General features: G+C 49.4%; 1 protein-coding gene across 1 annotated transcript; it reads right to left on the reverse strand.

The window, feature by feature from the left end:
- Positions 1 to 1,471: 1,471 nt before the first annotated feature.
- Golga7b (golgin A7 family member B) lies at positions 1,472 to 13,989 on the reverse strand. Its single transcript, XM_041660675.1, has 5 exons — positions 13,519 to 13,989; positions 7,385 to 7,510; positions 4,571 to 4,723; positions 4,396 to 4,497; positions 1,472 to 3,323 (listed from the first exon to the last, which is right to left on the reverse strand). The coding sequence occupies exons 1-5, from the start codon at positions 13,528 to 13,530 to the stop codon at positions 3,213 to 3,215; spliced, it is 504 nt and encodes a 167-aa protein (XP_041516609.1). The 5' UTR covers positions 13,531 to 13,989; the 3' UTR covers positions 1,472 to 3,212.
- Positions 13,990 to 21,942: the final 7,953 nt, after the last annotated feature.

Below are 21,942 nucleotides of genomic sequence, written 5' to 3' on the forward strand. Positions count from 1 at the left end.
TCTATGTACTGTGTGTGCCTAGTGCCAGAGGAGGCCAGAAGAAGGTGTTGGGTCCCCTGGGGATAGAGTTAGAGTTGTGAGCAGCCATGTGGGTGCTGAGGACTGAACGCAGGTCCTCTAGGAGTGCTCTTTACTGCTGAGCCATCTCTCCAGCACAGTTATCACTGTTTATCACCGTGACCATTGCCATTTAAACGTGGGAGAGCTGAAAGCCTCTCAGCCAGGCAAGCCCTGGGAGCGGGGTGTTGGGTGAATTTTCGCCAATTCGTAAATCCCCAGTCTTCTTTCTTTGTGGCTTCTTCACTAAATAGCTTGGCTGAGGTTCAAGTTTAGGCTACAGCAAACTTCCCACCCAGGCAGAACTCCAGCACGACCCTCCCTGCCACCGGGGCAGCTCCTAACCCACTCACTCACATGCCAAGACTAAGCAGAGGCAAAGGTCCAGGCTCCCCAGGGCTCAGGTGCAGAGCCAGGTGTCCCTTCGAAGCAGCAAGCAGAAACTTCTGAGCTACCTGGAGCTCTAGTCCACACCACCCAGAGACCACCTCCGCTTTGGCCCCAACCCCAGGACCAGAGCTGTGGTCCCTGTGACCTAATGAGGTCCTCTCTGGATCAGATTCTGTCCAGAAGATCTGTGTGGTCCAGCCCCGCCACAACCCCAGGCAACTTCCTATCTGGGAGGAAATCCTGTTTTAACTCACCCACCACCTCTCTGACCAGGAACACATTACTCAACCTCCTGAGACTTTTGAGAAGACTCAGCTAATCTTTAAATCCCTCTTATCCCTAGAATATGGTTTTAGTAAAGTATCTGGTATTCCGTAGGTGGTTAATAAATGCTTAGTTTTATGATTTCCAAGACAGAGCTATGCCAATTTCTAATATCTGCTTTCTAATCTTTCCCTAAAATTACTGTACGCATATGATGGGGAGTTGTGCATGTTCCATGGTGCACATGTGTAGAGATCAAAGGACAATTTTGTGGAGTTGGTTCTCTCCTTCCACCTTTACTTGGGTTCCAGGGCTCAAACCTAGGTCGTCAGGCCTGCGTGGCACGTACTTTAACAGCTGAGCCACCCTGCCAGTCCATTCTAGCCTTCAGTAACAAATGGCCCATGTGATTTGACCCAGACTGTGCCTGACCTAGAGTAAAATCTCAAGAAACAGGCCCTACCTAACTCACTGATCAATTACTTTTGGCTTAGCTTTCATCTGAGCCTACTGTCTCCAGACAAAGCCACAAATCCACCAAGGATTAAGGAGTGGTAAAGGCAGGATGTCCACCTCCCCACTGACCCACAAGCTCCAGAGAGAGAGAGAGAGAGAGAGAGAGAGAGAGAGAGAGAGAGATCATCAGTCCTGTGTCATCTGCTTTTTCTCCTGTACACACTCAGCCAAGCATCTCTGCATGAGCTGGGATGCAGAACTAAGCCCATCACCATGGACTAGTGGAAATAGCATGGAGCCTCAAGCTGGCAAGTCCTTTTTATTGGAAAAAGAATAAAACGAAAGGTCTTCATTTTGCCTCTTCTCAACCTTCTCAATGTCAGTGTCCCAAGGTCATACAGCAGGTTAGGGAGGGCACAGGCTTCTGCCAGGAATTGGGCCGGGGATGGGGGCTGAAGCATGGGAAGAAGGGGTTCATTGAACCAGGGCTTGCAGGCTCAGGCTCCCTGAGGCTTCAGGGGCTTGGCCAGCCCTCTCCATCTCTCTGCGTAGTCTCCTGACATCACACGCTGCTGCTGTGGCCAGCAGAGAACAAGGCCCTCTCTGCTCTAGAAAGCTACTATAGTGGCTGGTGTCTCCTGTCCAGTTCTAGCACCTCCTGTCCGCTGAGGTAGGCAGCCTGTTTCCTGTCCCTATTCAGGCCCCAGGATGCCCCTTACTCGCTCCCCATGAGAGCCACAGCACCATTGGCTGGTCAGCCCTTCTTCCCTTGCAAGGCACACTGCCTTGAATGTCCAGGGAGCCTCGCCTGCAGGACTTCGGGGCTCTGACACTTAGGCAGGCTGAATTTGCAGCATCTGTGGCCCCACTATGTCACAGGGGCTGGAAGAAGGGCACCAAAAACCACCCAAACGTTGGCTCTGCTCCCCTAGGATCCCAGCTCTTCTCCATCAGAATGTGCACAATAGAGCCAGAGATGGGAGAAAGGCCAGGAGCAACAGTCCAGCAGCAGCCCAGCTTTAGGACACCGACTTGTAGAAGTCCAGGAGGGACCCACCTCCTGCTGCAGACCATTGTGTGACAGGACAGGGCAGGACATGGTAATCATTAGCCCAGCAGCCAAAGAGAACACACAGAGTGGTCTCTCTCTACACACATGCTTTCTCTCTCTCACACACACACATGTGCACACACCCACTCACACTCACTTGTGCAGTCACACACATACACCCGCATTCATACACTTGTATAACGCACACGAGCACATGCTTCACACCCATAAACTCACATACATTTGAGCACACAGTATACACGTAATACACAAATTGGCTCCAGTCCGGGAGTTCAGGCGCTGTCCAGCTGCGTTCATCCACAGGGTTTTACCATACCCCAGTGGAAACCCCCCTCCCTCAGAGTCCCAGGCAGAACACCCATAACCAGCTCCTGGTGGGGTGCAAAGTCTCGGAGTTGGGTGCTTCTTGGCAAGGCTGAGAGGACTTTCTGCTCTGAGTGAAGGACAGGAAAGCCTCCGACTAGGAGAAGCTGGATAGCTCCCAGGGTACCCATCTCCCCAGATCTCAAAAGAGGAGGTGGAATCATTGACAAGCCCCATGGTGGTGTTGGGCCTTAGAGCCCGGGGAGCAGAATCCAGGTAGACAGGGGCTTTGAGGGTGAAGGATCATGCAGGGGAGGGGGGATTCTCCGGGTCCTCCTTAGAGTGGGGTTAGAAGGCCAGGAAGAGAGGGTTCATCCAAGCTGGCTTCCCCCCTCCCCCCGCCCTCAGACTTCCCAAGGAAGGCCTGGCTCTGATGACCCGGACCATCCCCATGGGAGAAAGTAAAGTCCAGGGTCAGAAAGGGGAAGATCCTGCCAACGGGCAAAGGACTGTGAACACGGGACACCGGGTAATCACCCTCCCTCCCGCTCCACAAGGCAGGGTGGGCCCAGAGAAAGACTCAGAAGCGGGTACTCTGGTAACGCAGCCTCCGCAGATCTGCCAGCCCCTCGCTCCGGCCATACACCTCCCTGCGGGGACTCTCGGCCAGTCACCGAGCCCCCGCCCCGCCACCGCCAGCGCTGCTGCTGCCGCTGCCACTGCTACTGCCACTACTGGAGCTGCCGCTGCTGCACCGGTCCTCATAGATGGAAATCTCGATCTGGGACGATGGTTAAGGAGCTGCGAGCACCCAGCTGTTGATTGGGAAAGGGCGTACAGACCCAGCATGAGGCCTGTAACTGAAGCCCGCTATGCCCAATAACAGAGACCAGAAGGCCTGAAGTCCCAATCCTCTCCAAACCTCAGCTAACTCTTACTGAGAGAACACGGGGCTGAGTGCACAATGGGATCCCATGTCGAGTTTGGTCTTCCTCGAAATGCATTATGGGATCCCAAGTCACAGGTGCGCCGGGAAATGGTGTTAAACACAAGCAGTTCCACTTGCTGATAGCTACTGGCCCACCCAAGTTAGGCCACTCCCTTCACATTTGCAAACTGGCGACTCTAACAGAGCCTTGGGACTCCTGTGTAAATTAATGGAGTATCTGGGTGCTAAGCGCAACACAAGGGCCCAGCAGAAAAAAAAGCATGGGCAAATGTGTGTTTCTAGACTACTGAAAGGGGCACTGTTCCCCTGAACAACGGTTCCAAATGGGGTCATCAGAACTGTCATCCAGCCCCTGCCAGCCTGTCACTAAGACAGCCACCCCAGAGGAGCATCCCCATCCTGGAATTCATTCTTCTCATCTGTGTTCAGGGGGTGGTGGGGCTCAACACGGAATATTAAATGAGATTACCGAAGTCTTGCAGATTCTCTGAGGAGCAGACAGCCTTGCAGGATAAGAGAGCCTGGGCTTGAATCCTGACTTAACAATCTGCTGCTTGAGGGTGAGGGACAGCCAGTTTCCCTTCAGGGTTGGTCCTGGTACAGACACGAGGGTAAGATGGGCCCAACTCCTGGGCATGCGATGAAAATCATCTGAGATTGTAGTTTTCAAAGCCTTCACATGTTGGCTGTCTTATATTAAGCTCTAGTTGCATGCAGTGCAATAACTATAAAGCCCGAAACTCACAAGCGGCTCCAATAACTGAAAGGGGAGGGGCACCTATGACCAGTGATGTGTGGAACCCTGGAAGGACCCTAGCAAGGCTCTTATTTCCTAGTAACATCCTCAAGGGCCCCACTGCATAGATAGCTCTGTGCCCTCACACAGAAGATCCCAGAAGGATACAACCCTCATCCCACGTTCCACAGGATCCGTGAGCAGGAGCCCTCGAGGCGCAAAGACCTTCTCATTCTGCTCCTGGATGTAACGGGAGATCTTCTTGAGAACCTGCAGAAAGAGGGGTCCATAAGGATGAGTCTGTGGCAATGGAGCTGGAGGAGGGGAGATGGGGAAGCACCACCTTCTCATAGTGCGTCTCCATGCAGAGGAAGATGAAGTAGGCTGTGGCGCAGGCCAGGCAGCCCTCCAGGTAGGAGCTGCCCCCAATCTTCTCAGCCTCTGCATAAAAACCATTGAGGGTCTTCACGGTCTCTTCAAAGAGCTGCCTCTCGATCTGGAGGGAGAGAGGTAGACTATTAGCCTCCCCAAAGTGGGGACAATCGCAGTCGGGCCACGGATAAGAGCACTGGTGCCGCATGAGTGGGAGGTGCTGAAATACTGGCAAACGGACATGAACAGGAAGCTGCAGGCAGAGCACACAGAGCCCAGGGGAGAGACCCCCAGGAGTCCAGTTGAGACTTATCCCCTGAGCTAGATGTGTGGCCCTGCAGTAGTGGCTTGCCCGTGCTGTGTGGGTTTCCTCATCCATGGGATGGGAACAAGCAGGACTGTTGGCCTTCCTTGGGAACAGGAGACTCACGATGTCCTAGATCAGTGGTTCTTTCTCCACCTTCCAAACTCTACAACCCTTTAGTACGGTCCTCATGCTCTGGTGACCCCAACCATAAAATTTTTGTTGCTACTTCATAACCTCAATGTTGCTACTGTTACAAACCTTAAAATATTCAGAATAATGTTAATGTGCAGGATATCTGATTTGCAACATCTGTGAAAAGATCAGCTGACCCCACACACACACACACACACACACACACACACACACAAAATCCTATGGGTTGAGACCCACTTTCACGGATGTTTCATGCAGAAGCTCAGACAAGTATTCTGGTGACATCAGTTCTCACTGTAATGGTTGTGCCAGAGCTCAACAACAAATTCCCACAAGCAGAATCTCCAGATTTGGAAAGTGTTCCAGCTGCTTGTGACCGACAGAGGGAGCTCTGGAGAGCCACTCCTGGAGCACTTTTCCTCCCAGCTAAGAAGTTACTAACACCAGCGACTGTGTGTGTGTGTGTGTCTGTGTCTGTGTGTGTCTATGTCTATGTGTGTGTCTGTCTGTGTGTGTGTGTGTCTGTCTGTCTGTCTCTGTCTGTGTGTGTGTATGTGTGCATACAGGAAGCTGACCTGTAACCATAACAACAGGAAACACTAAGAACTACACACCAGCCTTTTATGAACTCTCACATGAGCCCAAAAGCATTCTTGCCACCTCCACTCTCTGACAGGTGAGGATGGCTCTGCCCCTGAGACCACGAGAACCCTGAGGCCTCACCTCTGACCTCCCAGTCCCTACCACTGTTAACTCCCTGTAAAGGGCAGACGTGCTTTCTTGAGAATGGGATGCTTATGGTTTTCTGAGAGGTCTTGGGGATTCAGTCAGCAAAGACCAGCCGTGCCCCACCTTTCAAACCTCCTCACATCAGCCTGGTCTACAACACAGAGCAGCACTGGGTCTCTGCCATCCTTCAACCCAAAATCAGCTCTAAGGCAGCCCCTGGTAGGGACTGTACACCCTCGGGAAGAGAGGCGATCACAACCCTTGGCTGACCACCTTAGACGCCACCAGCAGATGAAGATGGAACATCAGGCCCCCTCCTCACTCTTTATAAGACAGATGAAAGCAGCCCCCAGCTCATCCTCTGCGTCTCTAAGCTTCCCTGCCATAGCTGACCACATGGTATCTACTTTCATCCACACCTGCTAAGGATGCGTTTGCGTCAGTATGAACATCAGAAGCCAGTGGGAAAGTAGAGAAGGCAGACACCTGGCTCTTCCAGTACCTTCTAAAAACTTGGGTGAGTCACTTCCTGTTTCTAGCCCTGAAGGACACTTCTGCTTCTGAAGCTGTGTGTGTGGTGCAACGTAATGATCTGGTTAAAACACGTTCATATTTGGGAGCTCTGAGATAGGCTGGGAACCTCGCATGGTGTCTGAGTTCTCTGGTGGTGCTGACCCTGTCAGCCACAGGGCACAATTCTGAAACAAGGGCTTAGCAGTAGTGCTCGGTGCGGACTGCACGCTAACACCATGTGGACAGTTTTTAAAACCAACACTACACCCAAATCTCAACCTCAAGAGGTGAGGACTGAAACAGTCTGGGAAGGGGAGGGTAGGTCAGAGCAGCAAGCACTACTGTCACTCTCCCTTCCCAAGCAGATGCCTTGTCTGTCCCCCACTTCCCAAAGCTCATAAGTGGCCCCAATCCAGTCAAGAGTGGGAAGAGACGCCACACTAGACAGCAAGCTACTACCCAAGCAGGATCTAGGGACCACTCAATTCTTGCTCACCTGAGAATTCCTCATTAAAGATTGAAGTGTGAATAATTATAATTTAAATAATAATTTTTAGTTAACTTAAAAGTTAATTTGCAAATTAAGATGTAAAACAATGCCTACTCCCAGAGACTCTGACAAAAGTGCTTTGGGGTGCACTGAGATTTTTTTCAGCTGCCCAGAACATTCTAGTGTGCAAGCCAAGGTTATGGACAGTTGTCAACAAGTGGGGATTCCTAAGCCACAGGTCCGCAACTGAGTCAGCAAGTCTGTTGACACCCAGTCTAACACACTAGGACTCGGGAATTTACATTTGTTTAACAAGTTTTCTAGAGGATTCCCATGCAAGGGTAATTTGAGCTGCTGGACTGGAACAAGTCTGAGTTGTTTTTTTTTGTTTTGTTTTGTTTTGTTTTGTTTTTCAGAGAATTTTCTGTGTGGAGATGCAAGACTGCAGTGGATTTATCATTCTTCCATTCAGGGTGGCTAAATTATGCATTTGTGGTACTGTTTGTCACAGAAGACTAGAGAAAAAAATACGTTCTAAGAACACCCCGTGCCACCATGGAAGTAGAGCTCGTGTTTAGAAAAGGTGTCCTTACCCGGCTATCCAGCTCTGGGGGGAACTTGGTCTGGAACTGACAGGTGGTACCGTCGCTGTAGTCTCTCTGGATAAAAACCTTCGTGGCCAGCGATGCGCTTCGCCGGAGCTCCTGGAGATTGTGGACCTGAGGAGATGGGCGGGAGGCACACACTCAGGAGACCATTGTCTCCCTGTACTGATACGAAGGGATTGATGAATCCCGGCACACGCCAGGCTCCATGAGGGGCCTTGAGAATCAGGCCCGGTGCAGTTTACATGAGAAGCTGTCTGAGGTCATCACCAGTCTGCAAAAGTAGCAGGAGGAAAGCTGGGCCAAAATGAGACACTCAGAGCCATCAATCATAACAGAAATGAGTTCTAGCAAGGTGCAATGGCAGCCAGCCCTGTCCTTGGAGAACTCAGCACCGACCAATATGGAAACCTTAGACCCTTCCAGCCTGGGGAGTGAGGCACGTGGAAGAGAGGAAACCTTTATGTGTTCGTGAACTCCAAGGGATACTGAGGTCCAGGCCAAGTTCTGAAAGGTCAGGAAACACCCACATTAGTTTTCTTACCCCCAGAAAAGGACCCAGGAATGGCTATTTCCCGAGAGGTAACAGTGTAAAGTGAACTGGGGCCAAAAGCTGAAGTAAAAGGTTTTCTTGATAAGAAGGACTGGGATGACTTTTGTCTGTCCATACAATCTGACCTAGCACTTGAGGGGAGTGGGCTCTATTCTGCAAAAGAACAAGGTCTCTTTCTTCTTCTACCTCTCCAGCCTCAGTTGCTCGCACTGGGAATAAACACCTCATTGGTGAAATACGCCCAGCACTGGAGCCACATGGAGACCAGGCCCTGAAGGCAGAGTGAAGAAACAGCCAGTTCGTCCTGTGTAATTAAGCCGAATCCGTTCAGTCACTCGACTCTTATTTATTGAGTCCCTGCTAGTGCCAGGCTCTCCGGATGCTGAGCAAAAGTCTGTCTATGGGCTCCAGGGAGGAAGACGAGTAAATGTGTAATGAATTAGACCGTGATGGATGGCTGAAACAAAGTCACAGTTACCCAGAAATGCTTATTCACAGAGGCTTCCTGGAGACTGTACTGAGTCCTATGGGGGAGGTTGACCAGAAGTCGAAAGGGGAGGAAAGGGTGACCCTGGGAAAGGGAGTAATGAAGACAGCAGATCGTGATCTGCTCCAGTGGTTTGAGGCAGTGTTTAGCAAGCTGGTTTGCAGAGCAGATACAATCAGTGGGAAATGAAGATGTACTGCAGTCAAGGGTGAGATCACAAATAGGACGGGTCTCTGCCAACAGGAAGGACTGCAGGTGGAGACAACAAAAAGCTGAGGGATGAGTAGAGAAGGGTTGACAAGACAGAAGGACTGGATGATTGGTCTTCAAGGTCTTAGAAATGAAGCAATCCAAGAACATTACCTAGGCTATTCTAAAGTAAGGTAAACTTTGCTTCAAGCAGGAGCTTTGATCTCAAAGTTTTGGGCATGAATTAAAAAGCATCTAAGTGCTCCTCCAGTTTTAATATTTCTTGACTCCACTAGCCAGGATCTTCTTTGAAAAGGTTCCCTTTTAGCTGAGCATGGTGATGCACACCTTTAATCTCCACACTTGGGAGGCAGAGGCAGCTGGATCTCTGCAAGTTCAAGAGTTCGAGGCCAGCATAGTCTACAGAGCAAGTTCCAGGACAGCAAGAGCTGTTAAACACAGAGAAACCCTGTCTCGGGGGGTGGGGGGATGCCCCTTTTAATATCTACTAGGATCTTAGGATAATTTTGAAAGAATCAACATGTTTGGGTAATATAACTAACTCTCTCATCAATGCCTCTGCTCCATCTGGTTATGGTTTCGCTGTAATGCATTTTCATGAGACAGGAAAAGGACTGTGACCTTCCCTGCCCTTCCAAAACCAGAGTACAGGAGCCAGCTATGGATTCGTTCAGCTCTGCAAGGCTCATTCTGACACTTTTGTAGCAGTAGGTAAGCCTAAGGGACCCGCTGGAAGGGATTCCTTTTGTCATAGTTCGGGACTAAAATAAAACAGTGCTAAACCACAAAAGGTGGTGGTGAGCAAGGAAAAAAGGCAGAAACAATGTTTCAAGCAGTCTGACCTGGACTTGGCTTCCGGCCAGAGGCAACATCCTTTGTCTGAGCCTACACATACACCTGTGTATACATAGATGTAGGCGATACTATGAGCCATGACAGTGTGTCTCTTAGTGACTGGCTGTTACTTCTTTCTCCTAGGAATACAACAAAATTCTTTCCAAGGCCTCCTTGCAAGTTGGAGTGGGCACGTGCTGCACAAAGCGAGTGAAATTGATGAATATCCTATTTGACTCATACAGACCTGAAACTCCTCCCTTCTCCCAAAACCAGAGGAACCAGGTATTGAAGACTGCAACAGGAAAGGGCCTGGGTCCCTGAATGACCCCTTGAAGGACATCTGCCTCTTGATCGGGAGCCTCCCATTCAGGACTTTACTGAGAAGGGAGTAATCCTCCATTATTAAGACATTAGGTGCTGTCTCACGTAATACAGACCTATTTCCTCTTGACTGATTTATTCACTCTCAAGTTCTTGGAGTGGGAGGGACCAGCACCCTCCCTACCCACAGCAGTATCCTAAACCTGAGAGCCTGTCATGGCTACAAGTGACCAGGCATCCGCTTCCGCCCCTGGAGAATGTATGTCAGGCGGTGAGGAGTCTATAGAGGAGATGAGACACATTCACATGGAAGCACCTTGGTGTGCCAGTCCTACATGGCCCACATACCACAGGCTCTGGCACAGTCGGTGTAGAGTAAGATTGTAGGCAAAAAAGCGTCTCCTGGTCCTCTCCATCTATGGAAGATAATCTGCCTGATCTCGGGCCACAGGATCCTTGAAAAGTCTGCTCTTCTCTGGCCCCCATTTCTTCAAAGACGCTAAACTGGAACCTGTAATCATCACCCCTCCCATCTCTGACTTCAAAGAAGCCTTATCAGGAGTGGTGAACATAAACATTTCCAAAGGCAAAACAGTGGGCTGGATCCAGCCTGTGGCTAATAAGAGAGCTTTTGACCTGTGCCAGAGAGCCAGCTGGCCACTGCCATTGAAGGACATACTAGAGATGGTAGACAGCAGGTGACGTAGTGTGTCCCTATACACCTGGCAGTCCTTCAGGCTGGGCCGGTACGGAGCAATCTCTGGAAAGCAATGAGCTCCTGGGTCGGGTATGCCCAAGACAAACAGGAGGCCCCAGCTGGTCCACAGATCCATCCTCACTTAAAACCATCTCATTCCTTAAGGTGCAGGTGAGGTGAGCTCATAAATCATGGGATCTATATGATGATCCAACACTGGGCTGGGCTGGGAGTCACTGGCAGCCAGGTAGGCCCTGAGGGTGGGAAACTGGGCACAGGGCCACCCTTCCTCTCAGCCTACTACACTCAAGCTCAAGCCAGTGACTCAGAGATCAGACCTCCACATATCCCGCCTGGGTAATGCTACTTGGGTGCACTTAGAACATCTCTGATGTGCCAAAACCCACTTCGAGAAGCCCCTCCAACAAAAGATACTTGCCAGTTGCTCTTGGCCATTTGGACTGCTTCCTGGGCAGACACACATTCACAAAGGCCTGTTGCTCAGGAAATGGACTCAGGAAAGATCTCCAAATGAGGTCAGGGCCTCACTCAAGAACCTTCCTCCCCCTCACACACATCCCTCCCCTAATGCTAACTTCTAAACAGAAATTAGAAAGCAAAAAAGATCATTTCCATGTAAAGCCATTTCCCCTCCCCTCTTCTCCTCTCCATATTTCTCCCCACACGCTCCTGTCGAGTCTTCCCCTGGAGCTCAGCTCCCTCTTTGGATGCTAAGGAAATGACCATGGAAACTTGAAGTGAGGTTTTCCTTTCCCCAGCAGGTTTTTCCTGGTAATCTCAATCCAGTCCTAATAGTGAAAAACAGCCTAGGGGATGACTCACCCTAGCCCCAACACCATACACCCTGTGCCCTGGCAGAGCCTGAGTTTCTTTCCTCAGTACAGCTAGCCGGGTCCAGCCAAGACCGAGCTGTGAGACTGAAAACTTTTCCCGTTCATCCTAAATATTCTTCTGTCCCTCTGTCCTCAAGATGACCAGCCAGGCCAGTCAGGGAACCTAAGTGTCTCTGGCTCAGTGCTTCTCAACCTTCCTAAAGCTGCAACCCTTTAACACAGTTCCTAGTGCTGTGGTGACTCCCAACCATATCATTATTTTCGTTGCCACTTCATAACTGTAGCTTTGCTTCTGTTATGGATCGTGATGCAAATGTCTGATATTTCCAATGGTCTTAAAGGGGTTGTGACCCACATGTTGAGAACCATTGCTCTAGCTCTTCTTGACATACCATAGCTCCTAACTCAAAGCCCCTTCCCAAGACCCCAGCACTCTTCTCTAGCAAGCATCATACTGGCTAACTGGATATGTTATCCTGGTTGCAAAGCAAAAAAAAAAGTCAAGGAGGCAAGATGAATTACTTTCTCGGCGTGCAGTCGCATCATCTGTAAAATGGGCAGCTGAAGCCTTTGACGCCTTCTCCAGGCTGAAGCAAGCTTCCATGCCTCAGTCATCTCATCTGCTAATTGCACATAATAACACCATCCTTGCCCACTTCACAGAGCTGCTCAAACACTCAAAGGCGTTCTGTGTGCCACAGTGCTGTATCCACAGAGGCATTATGAGCAAGCCTCTCCCAGGGGAGAGTCATCAAGCCTACCAACAGCTTCCTGGAAACCTGACCTCAGCCAGGAGCTTTGAACCTGTGGGCAGAACGAATGGGCCACGGCAGACCTGTAGGAAAGAGACACTAAAAGAGCCTGGCCTCTCCAGATCCATCAGACCTCACTAGCAACTGCTGCTGCAGTCCGGCAGGCCTGTCTGGGAGGCAAGCAGCCCCTTGGCTCCTTCACATTTTTCTCCATCTCTGTGCTACTTCTGAAGCACTCTGCATTCCTCTAGAAGGCAGGCTTGCCTGCACATGGCCTGCACATGGGGGTCTGGGAGAGCGTGAGTCCCTCCTAGCTAACCTGTATAACATCAGAATGCAAACAAAGCCAAGCAACAGCGGGAGACTCAGTGGAATAATGGCAACAGCACTTGGGACAGCTACCTCGCCACTCACCAGGAAGCCCAGAGGCACTGCACAGGATCATCCACAGGCCTTTGATTTCCTCCTTGGCAGCATTCCAGCTAGGCTGGGAATGGGGAGACACCACAAAAGAAGACAGTAGCAGAACTGGGGAGACCCAGTGTGCGGTGTTACACTCTGAAAATTCAGAGAAACTTTCAGCTCCGCTATTAGCATCTGTGTGAGGACCAAGCCAATGATCCTTCTTTCCATATGTCAGCTTTAGCATGTGCAAAGAGCTCACATCTCTAGCACAAAATGAGGGAGAGGGATAACCCCTAGGAGCAGAGACAAAAATCCTGATTTCTTAAGCATTGCAAAGAGAGTTTGCCCTTAGCTAACAGGTCCCTTGGTCCTTAGGCACACCGTGAAGAAGGCAGCCGTCTCCACACACAGGCAAATGTGGGCACTCTGGGACCAGCAACTCAAGCAGAGAAGGAAAGCAAGGCATGGTGATTCTCAAAAGTGGGGGCTGGTGCAGGAAGTTCTTAAAACCAACCACTTGGGTCCTGGGCCTGAGGATGCCTTTGTCCATGCCCTCCTCCTAAGGAAATGCGGATATAGAGGAAGGTCTGTCTTCCTTAGTCAAGTATTTTGGGTTAGAAGCAGAATACTGTGCCGCATAGCAACAACAGCAGTAGGCCACCCTCCCTCCCCTTACACAAGCGTACAGGGATTTCCAACCCTCCAGGGAATCAGAACCCTGTGTTCAGAAGGGGAAATCCCAACCTAAGCTGGGACTTGGTGCTATTGGTAACATGTGGACTCTCCAGGGCTCAGGATGGCATGGGCAAGATTGACATGCCAGAGGTGAGGGGACCACTACCCAAAGTCCTGTTCTTCTGCCCTGCTACTCCCTACCTGGCCCCCATGAACCCGGGAAACACCCCCTACCCCCACCCGCCTCCGCCTTCTCCTTGCTCCCAGTCTGCCCCTAGTGGGGAATCATTCCCTGCGGCATTGACTGCGGGCTAGGGTGCTGTCAACCTACCTCAGTGGCCATCTTCAGAGGGTGTTGACCACTCCTAGGTGACTCGAGGTCTGGTCCCGAGGGGCTGTCCGCGGTGCTGACTCGGAGAGCGGGTGGGCTGGCCGAGGCCAGCAAGGGCCTGGGTGCTGTCCTCGGTGCTGATGAGATCTCCGAAGCCCGAGGCGTGCTTTTGCGGGCAGCAGGGTCCCGGAGAGGGTGTCTGTGCTGTCCACGGTGCTGCTGCGGGAGCCGGGCCGGGGAGGCGAGGCCGCGCCCTAGGCTCCTCACCGCCCGATCGCCTGCTGCCAGGGCTCCTGCAAGCAACGGCCCGGTTGACAGCGCAGCAGCGGCGGGTACGGGGGCGGCGGGGGAAGGAGGGGCCAGTGCCTCGGCGGGCGGGGAGGGGGAAGCCGCGGCCCCCAGACTCCGGCACCCGCCGGAGAGGAGCCCCGCCCGTGGTCACCGGCTCCTCTCCCGCCCAGCCCCGTCCCGACCCCGCCCAGCGCCCCGCCTCTCCTGCCTGCCCTCCCACTGCAGAAGAGCCTAGAGCTCGGTGCAAGCTATCACCGCCTCCCGGGACTTCCAGAGGCGGAAGAGAGAGGCTGGACTCTGCCGCAACACACTCCAGCCTGCAGGAACGGAGGTCCCGACCGGCCTCAACCTTTCCAAACTCCCCCAATATCAGATTCTAACCCCTCCTCCACCCTACCCCAGGCTGCCTCCTCCTCCTCTCTCTCTCTCTCTCTCTCTCTCTCTCTCTCTCTCTCTCTCTCTCTCTCTCTCTCTTAGCCTGGTTCATCTCTATGCACTCCCCAAGCACCACTTGGCCTTACGTGGACATTTCCCCCTCTTTTTTCTGCTTTCCACTTTAGCAAGAGGGAAATGCTGTAGAACACAGAGGGTCGTTTTTGTTTTTTTTTAAATACATGCACATATTTCATCCCCAGCTTTTCCCTGGAGTCCCTTCTTTCAAGGAGCTCTAGATGGAAGCCAGCCTTTCTTGGTGTTCCTCCTGGCCCTAGGCCCCACACCTTACTCATCTCTCTCCACTCTGCCATTCCAGAGTTTAAACACACTCCAACATTACCCCCATTACCACCACTAGTCGAAAACCACAAGCAGAGTGCCAAACCGGCATGCCCACTGTCCAAAGTGGTGATCTGGCCTCAGGCCTTCCAATCAAATGGCTTATCTACTTAATAAGCAGTAAGGAAGCCCCAACATAGATGCCCTTGAACACACCTATAATAGCCCCAGGTCTGTCTCCAAGGGAAGCTGGGTACCACTCTCTATAACATGGCTGCCACAGGTCAGCAGAAGCAGCCACACGCATGGGGGAGCCAGCCAGAAGACCTGATTCCAGTTCAGGCTTCCTGACCTCCAGCGTTGAGTGACTGACTGTCTTGCCTTCTGAGTTTATGGTTCTCTTTCTGCAGAATGTACTTATTGACCTTCACTAGCCTATAGTAAGGGTTCTTCCTTCTTCCTTCATATTTTTATTGTAAAATTTCCAAACATACAGGAGCGTTTGGGAGGGGGTCACAAACTATACTATCTGCTTCCAGAATAGTATTTTTATATTTGATTTGTTTGCTTCACTGATAGAAATAGAAGCAAGGATATATATAATCTGACTAGATTATTATTTTATTAGAAAATAATAAATTTTTTTTATTTTCCTTAAGAATTTCAGCATTCAATCCTTCGGGTGAAGATCACTTTCATAGGCATGTTGGTGTGATGGTACATGCCTTTAATCTCAGCACTCAGGATGCTAAGGCAGGCAGGGATTCATGAGACCTTGTCTCAAAAAACAAAATAACATCCTCCTATCTAATCACAATATCATTATCATCTCTTTTAAAATTCCATAGTAACCCTGCTATTTTAGAACAGTTGGTTGCCCAAAAGAGATATTAATAGCAATTCCTCCAGAACTTTCTATTTTTAATAACAAACATTATGGCTCACTTACTGTGTACCAGATGATATGTTCTACACTGCATATTTATTTTGTAACCCCTGTGAGTTAAACGTTCTTTTAAAAATGTTTAAGTCTCTCTCTGTCTCTGTCTGTCTGTCTGTCTCTCTCTCTGCCTCTCTCTCTTTCTGTGTGTGTGTGTGTGTGTGTATGTGTGTGTGTGGTAAATTTGTGTTGTGAGTTGATGCCACAGAGCCTGTGAAGAGGTCAGAAGGCAAACTTGAGGGTCCTCACTTTCCATAGGGTTTTTTGTTTGCCATTGCAAACACTAGGCCAGCTAGCCCATCTCACCAGTGATATGAGCATTGGGGATGCCACATCTGGCTTTTTTTACATAGACCTTGGAGATATGAACTCCATTCTTTGGGCTTGCACAGCAAACACCTTACCTACTGAGCCCTCTCCCCAGCCCCATCCACATTATAGTAATCTTCCATTTCCACTCTGCACAGGGAGAAACCGAATCAGATGCCCTAGGTCTCCTAGGAGAAGGATTTAGACAAAGGCAGTCAAGCTCTTGAGGCCGTGTGTGGCCTGTCCCCTAAGTACCCTGCCTCCTTTGCAGACCATAAGCTGGCAGAGGACCAACATCGCCATCTACCAATTTTTCCTAAGAGCACACTGGGTCTCTAAGGATACGTGACATGCCAAAAGTAGCTAAATGCGGATATTCTGGTCTACCTTATAGCTCTAAGAGTGTTTTGGCATTAATGTACAAACCAGTACTAGCTGCAAATCCCATGATGGTCCCTGCTAACAAGCGAGCCCATCCTGTGGTGTCCATGTCCTCACGATCTCTCTCGCTTGACTTCTGTCATATTAACTTGGCAATCATCTGGAAACCATCCTGTTTACCCAGTGGCTAGAAGGAAGCCATTCAACAAATCCATTCATCGTATCTTTGTTGAGTACTAGACTGTACAGACTTGGGATATGGCAATGACTAAATGCACAGGCTGTTCTTACTTACAACATGTGAGAAAATAAGTTCAGTGCACACTTGTGGTCATTGCTAGAATGTAAAGTGAGTTGTGATATGGACCTAGTGACAGAGGGAGGTTATTTCTGAAGGAACAGTCAGGGGAAACTTTCTTACTAAGGTCAAATTTGGGCAGAGGTCTGGGGAAAAAAAGAGAGAAATATACACACCTAGGAATATACACACCTAAAAAAAGAGCAACATGGCAGAAAAGACAGAGTTCGAGCCCTGAAAAGGAGTGAGCCTAGGTGCCTAAAAATAGCTTCAAAATAGTGTCCATAGAACAGAGAGCAAGGAAAAGGAAGATAGGAATTTTTTTTAAGTGGAAAGTACCTAGGTTTTTTTAAGACCTTAAAGGTCCTGCTAAGAACTTTGGAGCATGGTCAAGGGAGTGAGCTAGCAAGTTGTATAAAGTTTAGGGTAAAGACATGGCATTATTTAAGTCTTTTATATTTTGTTTTGGATGCTGGGGTTATAGGAGAGGCAAGTTTGAAAGTTTTGAGATCAATTAAATTAGTTCATTCAAGGAGTGGAGATAGACGAGACAGCTTAGGGTAGCCCAGGACACCGGAAGTAGTGAGTGGTCTTTCCAGACGCAATCAAAGGTCATGTGGTGGCAGTGTGTGCAGAGCTTTAAATGTATGATCAGAATGAGTCCAAAATCATCCCAGTGTGGAGACCTGAGTCATCCTGAAGAGAAGTGCATCCACCTGCTGAAGAGACAGAGGGGAAAGTAGGGGCCGAATAAGCCCTGAAGATAGGGGGTGCAGTTTGTGTTTGCTGAATTAGATCTGAAGTTTGATGTACATAATATAGACTGGATGGGAAGACATTTAGGAGTTAGGAGAGGGGTAAGAGTTAGAAAACTTCTAGACCGGGGATCTCTGTCAGTTCAAGGCCAGCCTTGTCTGCACAGTAAGATTCATGACAGACAGAGGTACATAATAGAGAAAACTTGTCTCAACCTCCTCCACAACCCCTAAAAATACAATAGACTAGCTAAACTCATTTAAGGAGGAAGTATAGCCAGAAAATCTGTCAAGAACTAATCCTGACCACTTCTAGGCTACAGGACAGAAAAGACTAAAAAGATTTCTGTGGATACCCCACGGAATGTCAGTGACACTTCTTCCTGGCCCAGCAGGACTTCCTAAAGCACAGAAAAGATAGACACGGTGAGTCCAAGACGTGAGAGAAAGACACCCTGGATGCCAGCAGAGAAGGCTGGGGAGGAAGCCTTACTCACCACTGCCCAATGTTGCTCCCACCAAACCCAAGAGAAGCAGTGAGGCCTGACCGTTGGCTTGGCATCAGAGAAACCTCTGGTGACCTTTCAAAGAGCTACCTGTAGGAAATGGTGTGTTCTTAATTAGAGTGAGTTTGGGAGTTAGAATGGAGGACGGGAAGTAACAAACTTGAAAGTAGCATGGTTGTCTGAGAGAAGCCCAGGAAGGTCTTCTTGAAGATGCCGACACTAGAACTTGATGGGCACTGACCGGAAGTCAGGTGGAGAGGGAAGCATCGAACATTAAGGGCTCAGAGAAGAAGAGCAGGCAATTTCAGCAGCAAACCTACCTTTCCTCCCCCCCCCTTTTTTTTTGACAAGGTCTCACTATATATCCTGGCTGGCTCATTCTACCTAGACCAAACTTTGAACTCACAAAGATCATCCTGCCTCTGCCTCCGGGATGCTGAGATTAAAGACCTGATGAGTCACTACACCTGGCAGGACCAGCAGAGAGAGAAACGAAGGGATGATGCAGGGGGCGGGACTGTAGGGAGCAGTCAACTTTCTACCACTGGTGGCGAAGGACCCAGGCCAGTGACCACAGGTACAAGCTGATCAGATATTCTACTGTAAAGAACTTACGGCAACAAGTCCATCCGACCTACAGGTGGATGGAGAGCTGGTGTGTGATGCTGCCTCGCTCCTAGGAGTACTTTCAAGTGACACTGTAGGACTAGGACACCAAGGCCTTGAGGGATGCAAGCACAGGAGGTCCCTTTCAACATCTAACTTTTTTAGCAAGAAGAGACCTTACCAGCCTCAGCCCACTTCTTTGCTTTGCCTGTAGTGTAGGTCTAACAGCCTTGATAGCCCTCAAGGCTTGGAGGCATCAGAACGGAAGGCCTATCAGGAAGACAGCATCACATCATGCTAACTCAGACTAGGATAAGACACTGTAGGATGGAATGTTCCCACACTCCAGTTGTCTGGGCTGCAACTCTAGAGGCATAGAGGCCTTGAGATTTAATCTGACTAATCGTTATCATCCAGATGCCTTGAGACAGCCCCGTCCCATGCAGGAGCCTGGGTCTTTGATGTTTTTGTCATAAATTAATGAGTTCACCCACAAAATAACATCAAAGACAAGCTACTAACTAATTCACTGTTATCATCTTCCAATCTGCGACTGCGTTGGAAAGTCTCCAAAAGGAGGAGCGTGGCCAGAAAGAGAAACCAACTGAAAGATCTGGAAAGAGATGAGAGGAAAAACAAGTCCTGCAGAGGAGATGGCAGAGGAGCCAGGGAACGCGCTGGCAAACATGGGGCAGGGGAGAAAGGGGAGGAAAGATGGGCCTGGGAGGAGAGCTACTGCATGAGTGCTTGAGGGGAAATTGTGGCCTGGAAAGTCTTAGGGGTGTCATCGCGCAGAAGCACCAGAGACTGGGAGGAAGTGTGTGGTACGAATCAGTGTCTCTGGAGCCAGATGGCATGGGATGTAGCCTCTGGCTCTGTTATTTACTGTGAAGTCATGTGATCATTCTCCCTTCCAACTAGAAGCCACTAAGTACAGGAAGCTTTCTCTAGATCTTACCTGACTTCCAAATCAAGCCTTTGAAAAGAAAACGGGGAAAGATTTATGTGGCTATCCCACGGAATGTCAGTGACACTTCTTCCTGGCCCAGCAGGACTTCCTAAAGCACAGAAAAGATAGACACGGTCAAGCGTCAGTTCTCCCAGTCAGCAGGTTGAGCATTTACTACCCACCAGCCAGAAAGATGGCCTTGGGGTGTTCCCCACCCCTACATGAGCACCGAATTTCATCAGTGATGACCAAGGGTATGGTGTTGACTATGTTTTTTTCCCTCTAAAATGCATGGTGAGGAGCTGGAGAGATGGCACAATGGGTAAGGCGCTTGCTTACTCACACACTGCATGAGCATGAGGACCTGTGTTCAAAACCCCAGCACCAGCATCAAAAGCCAAGCATGGCTGCACACATCTGTAACTGCAGCATTGGGGGTGGGAGTAGAGATGGAGAATCACCGGGGCTTGCTAGCCACAAGCTTAGAGGAAAATGACGAGCCCAGATTCAGTGAAACAATCTGTCTCAAGGGAATAAGGTAGACAGGACACACATGTACACCTATACACACCTATTCATACACGCATATGCACATACCTAAAATACACAAACACCAAAAAACTATGTTGATATTTAATCCCCATTGTATTAAGAAGACCAAGTGGGAATTTAAAAGGTTGTTAAGGCTCATGCATGTAACAAAATAATGGATTAATGGGCTAGTGAGTTATCTTAAGATCTGCCCAGGGTTGGAGAGATGGCTCCTCAGTTAAGAGCACTGACTGTTCTTCCAGAATATCCAGGTTCAATTCTCAGCACCCACATGGCAGCTCACAACTATTTGTAACTCCAGTTCCAGGGGATCTGACACTTTCACACAGATATACATGCAGGTAAAACACAAGTGCACATGAAATAAAAATAAATAATTGAAAAAAGAATGGATCTGCCATAAAACCAGTCGGACAAGGCCTCTCCACATCCCTATCTCTCACTACACGATACTCCGCTGCCACAAGACCTTGCCAGCAAAGACACCTCCACCTCAGACTAGAACTATGTTCCAAAATCAGCATCTTTTCTTTGTAACTTACCCTGTCTGTGATGTGTCTATAGCAGCAAAAACAGACTAAGAAGACAAGAGTGCATACCTTTACTCCCAGCACTTGAGAGGTGGGGTGGGAGTTCAAGGTCAGCCTCAGGTACGTACCAAGTTCAAAGCCAACCTGGTCTGCAAGAGACCCTGCTGCCAAACAAAGATGGAGAAAACCAGGGTCTGTGATAAATGCTAACATGAAGACAAAGAAAGCCTGATGGGTGGGTGGAGCCCATAAAGGTGTGTGGAATTTGAGCAGTTCCTTCAATGGTTAGCATCAGACTTCCAGACGGCAGCAGAAGCTAAGAATACTCACTTAGTACCTGGGGACTCAGAGTCTCTAGAACTGCAGACTGGATAAAGCAGCAGCCAAGCAGAGACAAGGGCAACTATAAAGTCTCCAGAAACATGAATGAGGGGACCGCCCTAAAAATAGCGCCGGAGGAGGCAGACCATGACATATGTCTGCACGTGGAGTCACTAGGAGGTGACTAAGCCCGAGTGGGGTTGTCTCCTTTTATACCCCCTCCCTTCTCCTCCAGGAAGTAGAGTGGGAAGGGAAGGTCTTCGAGTAGAGTTTATAGCCCTCAGCAGGACACACAGAGACTAGGGGAGCACCAGAAGCTATTGGTCAAAGCATCTGCCCGTCATTACAACAGCCACCGTGCTGGAGACTCCTGACAGAGAGTCAGTCTTGAGTGATTGACAGCAGGGCCTTCTGTCCACATCAAGTAGACTGGCTGCAAACTCAGCCACCCCTGCAAACCACAGCCACTGGGAGAGACTTGACTACATGAAGGGCAAGCTCTCAGGAAGCAAAAGCATGGGCAGGAAGGGTAAAATGTGATTTTAAAACACTGTCAATTTCAAGAACCAGCAGGGCTTGTGCAGTTCAAAGCAACTTTAACTGAATAACCCTTTGTTCATACACAATCTCACATAAAAGATCTATGAAAAAAAAAACAAAAGAGGTGGATTTGGATAAAGGGAGATACGACTCATTTGCTCTCCTACCCCACCCCGCACTCTCACCCCCTCATCCTTGCCAGAGCTGCCAAGGTATCACTCCCCACCGAGGCTCTGTAGAACAGTCCTTTTTAATCACTGACATAACACGAACACACTTCTTTAACAATCCAAATGTTTAAACCAGGCAGTGGTGGAGACCACCTTTAATTCCAGCACTCTTGAAGCAGTGGCTGACAGTTCTCTGAGTTCAAGGTCAGCCTGGTCTACAGAGTAAATTCCAAGACAACCAGGGTTACATAGAGAAACACTGTCTCAAAAGAAAAAGAAAAGAAAGAAAAGAAAAGAAAACCCAAACATGCAGAAGGCTTTGGGGGAAACGGTAAGAGGTCCGACCCACTCTTTCTCACATCTTTCCACCCTATAACCAGAAGAAAAGACTGTTTCACTCTTTCAAGGATTTCCATTTAAAATTCTACAAACACTCAAATACTCATCTTTAAGCTAGCAGATGATAGATATAGATTCATGGTGCTACTTCTTCATGTATTAACTTTGGGAACCTTTTTCTGTTTTCTACAGAACAGGACAGGGTTCCCGTTGCCTAGACGGG

This window comes from Microtus oregoni, unplaced genomic scaffold (assembly GCF_018167655.1).
Source record: "Microtus oregoni isolate MIOR12 unplaced genomic scaffold, Mior012 000012F_ref0000307, whole genome shotgun sequence".
Classification (NCBI taxonomy): domain Eukaryota; kingdom Metazoa; phylum Chordata; class Mammalia; order Rodentia; family Cricetidae; genus Microtus; species Microtus oregoni.

Coding starts and splice junctions, on each gene's coding strand:
- Golga7b (XM_041660675.1), bottom strand. Junction 4,724..7,384: donor CCCCAGAGCTGGATAGCCGG/GTAAGGACACCT, acceptor CTCTCCCTCCAG/ATCGAGAGGCAGCTCTTTGA. Junction 3,324..4,395: donor TGGAACGTGGGATGAGGGTT/GTATCCTTCTGG, acceptor CCATCGTCCCAG/ATCGAGATTTCCATCTATGA.